Source organism: Phoxinus phoxinus (genome assembly GCF_949152265.1).
Source record: "Phoxinus phoxinus genome assembly, chromosome: 23".
Taxonomy (NCBI): domain Eukaryota; kingdom Metazoa; phylum Chordata; class Actinopteri; order Cypriniformes; family Leuciscidae; genus Phoxinus; species Phoxinus phoxinus.
This window is the reverse complement of record NC_136898.1, coordinates 11,621,332-11,630,820: the sequence shown is the minus strand read 5'-3', so window position 1 is coordinate 11,630,820 and position 9,489 is coordinate 11,621,332. Positions and strand designations below refer to the sequence as shown.

The following is a 9,489-nucleotide window of genomic DNA, read 5'->3' as shown; positions in this document are numbered from 1 at the left end:
TTGTGATATTTATTTGTGGTTATGTAGGTCATTTAGGAAGTACAGTGTCGCGTTTTCTCCTTCATGGCTGTGAGAGCAGTTTCGGGTGTCAGACACATGAAAACGTGACCCTTAAGACTCCTTAAACAATGAGGTCAGACATTAATTCATCTGACAGGTCACAGTAAAATGATATTAGACTGTGATCAGGTTGCATTTCAGATTTCCATACTAATATTGCAATAGTGACATCCAAAAATCCCCTTTTGCTGAATGAATTTGCATGACCCACATTAGTTAGGCTCCTTTTTTTCTGTATATAAGGTCAAACACCTCATAGACGACTTTTAAATATGTATTTATACCTTTCCGACCTTACATGCAATTAATAGTTGACCTCTGAATTATCAGAGGATAATTCAGCACACTTCAAAACATGCCAAACGCAAAAGGCCCAAATTATATTTTCAGGCTAATTCCATTTCCATTGCAGATGTCATGATTTTATGCTAATAAGTAAGAATCCACTCGAGGAGACAGTGATTTGTTCTTGTACCAGCAGCCTTTATTCATATATGAAGCATGCATTAATGGATGAATCACAAATATACATCTATACTTTTAAGAGCTCAGCCCGCCATTGGAATTATAATGATACAAAGAGCCAAAAACTTCAGATCTAAAAATCTACGCATTGCTGCACTCTCTTCCAGCTCACTTTCATTCAAAATTGCTTTCATTCCCATTTCTTTATTTATGAAGTTGTACGAGCAGAAGGAATCTATAATACTCTGCTACGTGTTCAAAACTGTGGATTTAAAAGTTACAAATTGTAAATCATTGCAAATGTAGGGATGTTTTGGGCTGTACATGAGTATATTTTAGATTCTGAGTGTCAACATTTCATGAGGGTTAAGCATAAAGAGTAGTCTTAATAAATAACACATACAGTTTAACATTTTGGAAGGTATTAGGAACTGTCTTACAGAGCTCTCTCACTTCCAACACTCCACACACATTCAAATGTACTTCCTTTTTGTGTTTTACAGGTACCACGACGTGTGCTCACTAGGATTGGATTCATTTGATGGGTCAGTCAATACTTTCACTTTTAATGCACTTCAATTCGAAAAAACACGAAATCACAGAAAATTCATATTGCCTTATCTATAAGCTGAGGATTAAAGCTCTGTTTTGGTTGTTCTTTTAACATGTACACTGTAAGAAGAACAAAAATAGTAGGGAAAAAAACGGATTAGGTACTGGCAATTTTCTGCCAGGACATTAGATGTTAAGTTTATATACATTTCCTTCAATCCTAAAACACAGCACAATCCCAATTCATAATTCAAAATACATGTAAACCACCTGTGAAAAGTCAATACGGAAGTCTTTCATACTAACACAGTACATTGTGTCCTATTTTTACAGACTTTCCTTATTGTATCCCAAGATCCAAGCTACACTTAAACGCAAGTTTCATGTGTAGAGCTGATGAAGTGCACTGTTGCTCTTCTAAACCACATAATGCTATGATTATTCACCAAGAAAAAAACAGTTCTACGCTGAGCCCTGCTCAGCCCTCCAGCGGTGGGAGATCCTCTCTTGGAGCATCTCAGCTCACCGGAGTATTTTTGAAGGTACATTGTGCCAGTGTCTTTTGTAGAAAAGTGCTCCCATTCCCACGACCATGATGCAGGCGAATGCCAGGATGCCCACAGCTACGCCGAGACCCACAGAGGAGTCCACAGGTTTTTTCGTGCTGATTGACACATCTGAGATGCAAAGACATATGAGGTCAGATTGACTAAGCTAAGCTTAAAAAATGCTGGGTTCAACCCAAATTTGGGTCAAATATGGACAAACCCAGCCGTTGGGTTACATTTTTTAATTACATTTATAACCCAATGTTTTTGGTTTGTCCATATTTGACCCAAAGTTGGGTTAAAACAACCTAGCATTTTTAGTGTAACTGTTCAAAAGATTAGGGGAAGCTATTTATTTATTTTATTTATTTTGTTCAGCAATTAAGGGCATTTATAAATGCTATAAAAGATTTCTATTTCAAAGTAATGGTCCATCAAAGAATCCAGTTTCCACATCAAAAAGCAGCACAACTGTTCTCAACATTGATCATAATAAACGTTAAAGCACCAAATCAGCAAATTAGAATGATTTCTAATTTGGATCATGTGACACTGAAGACTGGAGTAATTATGCTGAAAATTCAGCTTTGCCATCACAGGAATACATTTCATATTAACACTAAAATAAAAATATAATAAAATAGAACAATAACACAACATTACTGTAATTTTGATCAAATCAATTGAGACTTGGTAACCTTAAGAGACTTATTTAAAAAAACTTACTGACCGCAAACTTTTTAAGGACATTTTAAAGCTTAAGGGAGCAATATATTAAAGAGAAAAATAAATAAATATATTTATATATATACAAAACATATAATCTAATAGTATTATTATTATTATTATAACACATTAATTTATTCATAAGAGTGTTTCTTTGGCCTAAAAATATGAAGGGTTTTTAAACTTGATCTTGATTAGGGTCAGCATTAAATGAAAACAGCTACATTTAAAGAACATATTTAAAAAAATAACTAGAATATGATGTCTAAAACAGTGATAGACAGCAGTGGTTACTGTACATTCATCTATAAAAAGATATGCCTCACATATGTTTATTTTTTTTATCTGGTACATTCACATGATTTATATGAACAAATTGATTCACTTAAACAAATCAACACCACATATAAACATTCTAAAAGAGAGCGCTTGATCATTGCCTATGTTTGCTTGGTTCATTTAGTATTTAGTTAAGTTAATCAATTGACTCCCCAACATTGGACAAATATGACATGTTTTATATATCAAACAGTTAATGCTCACCTTCCTCTTTTGTTGCCACCACTGAAATGAAACAAACAGAATGGAGTCAGTTTCTCAGAAAGCAATGTAGGCAAAACTCAGTAGTGTTAGAATAATGATTCATTTTGTTTTCAAAATGGGAAGGAACACACCGTTCTCTGCACGTATGACGATGGCTGGTGATGTGATGGTAGTGCTGTCTGAGACTCCATTTGAAGGAGTATTGGGAGCAACGTCTCTCCTTTTTCGTTTGCGACATTGCTGTGAAAAGAGCCATAGATCTTGGTTAGTCCAAAAAGTGTTTTGGCAAATATTTGTCTGGGTAGGTGAACTGTATGTGTGTGTTGATATTTTTGTGGGGACAAACATATCTTCAAATTATATTTTCCCCACAAAAAAAAAGCAAAGCTTGGCAAAACCAACGTATAGTGACACAACAGATGATACAGCATCATGCAAACAATATGATCCAGACCAAGCCAAAAGGTGCTATTCTGGTTAGGCTTAATTTCAATTCTAACAGGCTAATTTAAAAAAAAATCATGTAAGAGTTTGTGTGTATGTGTTTACCCTAAATGAAGCGCAGGTTGATATTTCACACAGTCGTGTGATGCAGTGTAGATAGTACGTCGACACTGTCTGGTTCTGCTGCTCTGAAAAGCGGAAGGCAGGGAACGAGAACCGAGCGACCTGCATCTCCCCGTTCACCAGCATTTTAGTGAGCCGATCCATTTCACAACTAATCAGACAAATCATCAACTAATTATTCTGTCTCAGGCCCTCCAAACCCCTTCAGACAGATTTTATCATTACAAACATGGCTTTTGTACATGGTGCAATGGTATTATGTTGTTTTGTACACACACCATTATATATGACTAGTAATTGTCCAATACTAGGGATGCATCGATATTAAATAATTTTTGAAAGCCTGATTACAAAAACAAAGCACACAATGCAAAGCATGTCCCAAGCACACAATTATAATGTTCTCATTACAATTTTATGTAGCTTATATGACAGACTTGCGATTCACGTTGCACTTTTTTTTTTTTTTTGAAGTGATTCCAAATTATATTTCAAGCAATTCAAAACCATCATGGTAAACAGTGCACATCTGAAGTGTCTCAGCTGAAGGATATAATAAATTATTTATCGACTTTAATATATTGGCCAAATTTTCTTATCGTAACATATATCAGCCGATCCCGATATGGTGGCCGATATATCGTGCATCCCTATCCAGTACAATAGTATAGGTCTAAGTACTTAGGTATTTGACACCATCACTGTACCATAGTACTGCCACAATACATTTTCAAGGGTTAACATACAACAAAACCGAATGATACTGCATTATGATTGTAGTTTGGGTTAAAAAAATAAATACAAAATATATATTAAAAAATATATAAATTATTATATAATAATATTAAAAATACTAGTATTATAATTAAACTTACGGCACGAAGAGGTTGAAGAAGTTCTTGGTGGTGGGTGCGATGGAAACAGAGGCAAAGCATCTGTCCAGCAGCAAAAAGTACCTGTGAAGGACATAATAATGGTCAACCTCAACACAAAACTGCTCGATTTACTGCCATGATGATACTCAATGAAACCTGTCTTACTGGGAGGTCAAGTTGGTGGCCTCCACTTGCACAAACACATTTGTCCTCAGCTCAATACCGATGGGAGGCATGTGGAGAGGCTGGGTGTAGTTTACGTCCTGATAAATGAAACCAAATAAATATTTGATATTAGCCTTTGTTTCTATCTGATCTAATCTATGGATGCATGAAGGTCCAGTTTAAGGATTGACATACACTGAAGAGTCTAAGATTCAGAGTGCTGATGAAACTGCCATTGTTGTCTTTTACTGCAATCGAGGAGGACGCCCTTTGAGAAGACAGAACGAGGTTAAAGTTGACTTGAAACAGCTTACAATTACTCAACATTGACAACTCACAGACTAGACATGTGTATATGTGTCATAGTGTTTCTCTATTGTGAATTTGATATTGTCTCCCTGTCCCTTGAGGAAAACCAACATGGATGGATTGGATTGGATTTAATGTGTTGTTAGAGTGATATTACACCAAGACGCTTATTCCCCAGGGAGTTTTGTTCTTTTATCCCAGGTAAACAGATTGTGCACTTGGTTTGCTATAGCGTGAGAGAAAATGAGTGCTTACACATCCACTTGAGTGTTGTTGATCAGGTACTCCAGAGGATAGGAGCACGAGTAGTAGTACTTCAGCTCGGCGTTATACGTCACTGTGCCTGTTGTGATGTCACTCGACCGCACAACCCCACTGATGTTGACCGTCTCAATGTTGGAGAAATCTGAGAATACCCCTGTCCCAGCATTCTGATACGTCTGTGGAGAAAAGTTAGAAATGAATTGTCTAATGCTGTAAAAAAAAAAAAAAAAAAAAAAAAAAAATTGACCCTTTAGTTTAGACTTTGTGTAATAAGATCTTTTTTGAAATATAAAACATATTATTTATGAATTTGTGGCATTTTTGCAGTATCTGAAAACCTCTGTAAACCGTAAAAGATTATTGGAGGATTTCACAAAATCGCATGTTTAATTCATGTTTGATATTTAGTTCCCTAGATCGATCCATCCGCCTTTTTTATATTTTGCGAAATTTACTAGCAATTTCTGAGAGCAATTTCAATTTCTTTTTCTCAGTGTATTACTCACGATAAAATTGCTGCCACATGAATTGGTTGAGTTAAGCAGGAACCTAAATCGGGCCACTGGAGGTGAGACGGTAGTGTCGACGGTCCCCTTGCAATCTGGGTTATTTATGACATTGTTGAGGATCAAATCTGATTCGTTGTAGCCAGTGTATAGAACAGGACAGAATCTGATGGCCAGATTGATGTATTCCGTTCCACATTCCACCGAGATGTCTGTGAACTCTATCGTGACAAGAACGACCGGATTAGTTGTACAAAAACTGACATAAAGTCTCACTTGAGAGGCACACACAAAAAAAACATTTAAATCGAATAAACAATTTTCGCTCATCAGAATTTCAACCTTCGGTGTGATTAAACAAAATTATAAGTCAAAACTATACCTGGACGTCTGTAATCTGATCCACAATCGCTCTTTGTTAACTGAAAGCTTTTGTCGAATTTTGTAGCTAGGAGGACGAGGAAAATGTTGAGGAGAATATATTTCCTGTTGTTTCCTGAATGTGAACCTGTTCGTGGAAGAAAATAACACCATATTCAAAATCAGTTAGTCACCATTGGTACATCCAGGAGCTCAGCGCATATCCCACAGTTACACGTCCTAGGACACGTACGCACCTTGTATCATGCTTGCGGTTGGCTTTGGTATCCTCTGCCTGTGAGATCTTCTTGCGAATTAAGAGTCTTTTATAGAGCACTTCCCTTTGTGGGATGGGATTGAATGAAATAAGGTCAGATAGAGAAGTTTGGTGTGTCCACTGTTCAGGACCAGCCCTTTTGTGAATAAAGTCCCAGAGTCGGCTGCCTGAGGGCACTTGCTGAAACTCTACACATGGTGGGCCTTCAAAGACATGCAGTTGACAATGGCCTGGTTCCTATGTCTACTTTACTTAAACATGGATACCCTTGTTAATATAAGACCTCATGGAGTAAGTGTCGTGCCCCAGGGAGTGGAGACAATACGGCGATGGCTCTTTTAACACTGTATGAAATGTCAGGTATCTTTATATTGATCCAAAGGTAATCCTAGAAACACAATAAATAAGGAGTATAATGCAAACACGCATGATTTAGCAATAATTTAAGCATATGACTCTTTTAATGCGAAAAAAATATATGGATACAACTGAGTTATTTGTTGTTTGTTTACTTCTGTTATTCGTGGATTATCTGTTTCCATGGTAACATTGTTTTCTTTGGACAAGGGTTTCCCCGATATGACATTATTACCTGATTTCTGTGAAATGTTAAAGGGAACTGTTTGATATCAATTGAAATATATTGAATATTATATTAACATAACCTGGCACCATAGAAGAGCTCAAATCAGAGCTCATCATAATAAAATATATATTACAATGTTGTTTCTATACAATTCCTTCAATATCAACAACTTAGACTTCAAATTAAAGATAAAACCACACTTACCAACAATACATTACAGCCTTCTCAGCTTATAGAAGAACTTATGAAAGTTAATAACTTCAAAAAATTAACCTCCCAGCTATATACAATAATTTCCAACCAAAACACAACAATAACACTCCCAATAACCAAGTGGGAAACCGACTTGACCGTCTCTTTCAACCCTGAGTATTGGGAACAAATCTGTAGGAACATAATTTTCATGACCGATAACACAAACCTGAAGCTTATACAATATAAACTCATCCACAGAACTCACATCACTCAAAGTAAAATGTTCAAAATGGGCCTACACAACACCGATATTTGTTCACAATGCACTTTAGGTCGCACAGACGACTATTTGCACGCCATGTGGCACTGCCAACCAGTTTATTCTTTTTGGATTACAGTCACTGAGACACTGTCCACCATCTTGAACCACAGAATCCCTTCATTACACTTTGTCTCATAGGCGACTTTAGTTTTCTGAAATCTATATCCCAAAAAAATATAAGAATCCGTTGCTCATCTCTAGCTGTCGCTAAGAAAGTTCTCCAAAACTGGAAATCAAAGAAATCTTGCCATATCAATCACTGGACAAATTTAATCTCAGAATACATTTAAATGGAGAAACATAATGCACACAGAAGGAGGCAGATATCAGCCTTTGAAGAAACCTGGTCCCCATTTTTGACATCTTTGACATTTCTTAATACCACATAAATATAACTACAAGCCGAGTACATTACCAGACACATACCTCCCCCCCCCCCCTTCCGTTATATAAGTTTATACTTTTTTTTTTTTTTTCATTGTTTTTTCTGTCCCTGCACCTATCACTTCATACATACACATACACTATCGACGCTCATGCATAACATTTCTAAAACTTTTTCCCCTCAAACACCCCCTTTTTTTTTTGCTCAATTTGCTCAAGATTATTCTATTCAATAATAATTATACGTTCTTGTGTTTGCCAATTGTGTTGTCCCCTTGTTGTTTGTCTGTCACCTTGTCGTGTCTTATATGTTACGTGTTACACTTTGTACGTGGTGCTAATAATCCCCCCTCCCCTTATGTACCCAGGGACTCACAAACTGGGTGAATGGTTATGCACTGTAATAAATCTATTGTTTGTAACATATTGTGTATACAGTTTGCTGTATTAAAAATAAAGTTGTCCTCCAAAGAGCGGGGGTGGTGGCGGGCCAAAAAAAAAAAAAAAAAAAAAAAAAAAAAAAAAAAAAAAAAAAAAAAAACTATGTTGTTTCTATTATTTATTAAGTTGGTAATCAATCAATAAATAATAATAAAATTGAATTATGAATCATTTTAATATTATTTAAAAATATAACTATATATCTATATATCTATCTATTTATCTAATCTATCTATCTATCTATACTTACTTACAATATGCATATTTCTGCTTTTTTTTAATACAGGTATATTGACAAAACTGTTGCAACAACTTATATAATAAAGATTTGGCAAACTGTTTACACAAATTCATTCTGCCCATGTTTCATAAATTAAGCCCACTGGGCATTATTGGATAAACAATTAAATAGATCAGAAATCAGACAACATAATTACAAGGGTTGGGAAAACATTCATTAAGCACATCTCCGTGCACTCCGGGGCTTTGTTTTGACTGTCATCCCTTCACTGTAATATATCAATTTAGTCCTGAGTCACTTTGTTTGGTTGATCCAATGCTTGACAAAATACAAATAATACCATCAATCTTGACAAAATACCACATGTTCCCTTTTAATGCTTATTAGTCACTTAACACTTATACACCAACTATTCTTATTCCACCAACAGTATCCTGCTTTACTTCAAGTCTGACATGACAGAAAGAATCACATGACCTATGGCTCATTCCTTATACACTTGTCGGAGTAGACTAAATCTGTTATCGCATATATCAATCAACAGGTCCAAAAGAAGGGCAACCACTGCGTGTAAACACTGTTAAGTGGTGTGAGAAGGTCAGTGGATTATTCTGTAATGAGAGGGCTCTGCTTTAAGCTGCAAACTAAGCACTTTGTTTCAGCACTTTTCTTTTCTTTCTCTGTGCAATGAGCCATAGATCCAGATAAATCTGTGGAAAATCTGTGGAGAATCACAGATGGGTTTAATAAAGCTTAAGCATGACCCTTGCCAGTGAGATCTTCTTCCAAACAGATTTCTTACTGGCATCCACTTGTAAATATGATGCTACATAAAGATCTGGCAACTTTCACTGCTAGGGTCAAATCATAGGTTGAATGACAATAATATCTTTAGATTATAATTCTCATTTACTGACATAAGGCTACAGGGCCTTTGTTTTGGAATATTGGAAACTTTTAATTGGCAAAACTTAAAATTGTAGCCTCGTTTATAATATAACACAATAAGCCTGTCATTTATTTTTGCAATAAATACAATACACTACTGCTACAAAAGTTTGGTGCGAGTAAGACGTTTTTTTATTAATGCTTTTATTCGGCAA

At 35.7% G+C, this 9,489-nt stretch overlaps 1 protein-coding gene across 1 annotated transcript; it reads right to left on the bottom strand.

Moving 5' to 3' along the window:
- Window positions 1-531: 531 nt before the first annotated feature.
- LOC306991687 (zona pellucida-like domain-containing protein 1) lies at window positions 532-6,235 on the bottom strand. Its single transcript, XM_079599776.1, has 11 exons — window positions 6,198-6,235; window positions 5,963-6,088; window positions 5,581-5,801; window positions 5,066-5,250; window positions 4,697-4,769; window positions 4,502-4,599; window positions 4,337-4,417; window positions 3,444-3,612; window positions 3,026-3,134; window positions 2,895-2,915; window positions 532-1,754 (listed from the first exon to the last, which is right to left on the bottom strand). The coding sequence occupies exons 1-11, from the start codon at window positions 6,205-6,207 to the stop codon at window positions 1,600-1,602; spliced, it is 1,248 nt and encodes a 415-aa protein (XP_079455902.1). The 5' UTR covers window positions 6,208-6,235; the 3' UTR covers window positions 532-1,599.
- Window positions 6,236-9,489: the final 3,254 nt, after the last annotated feature.

Coding starts and splice junctions, on each gene's coding strand:
- LOC306991687 (XM_079599776.1), bottom strand. Junction 3,135..3,443: donor CAACCTGCGCTTCATTTAGG/GTAAACACATAC, acceptor CTCTTTTCACAG/CAATGTCGCAAACGAAAAAG. Junction 2,916..3,025: donor CGTCATACGTGCAGAGAACG/GTGTGTTCCTTC, acceptor GTTTCATTTCAG/TGGTGGCAACAAAAGAGGAA.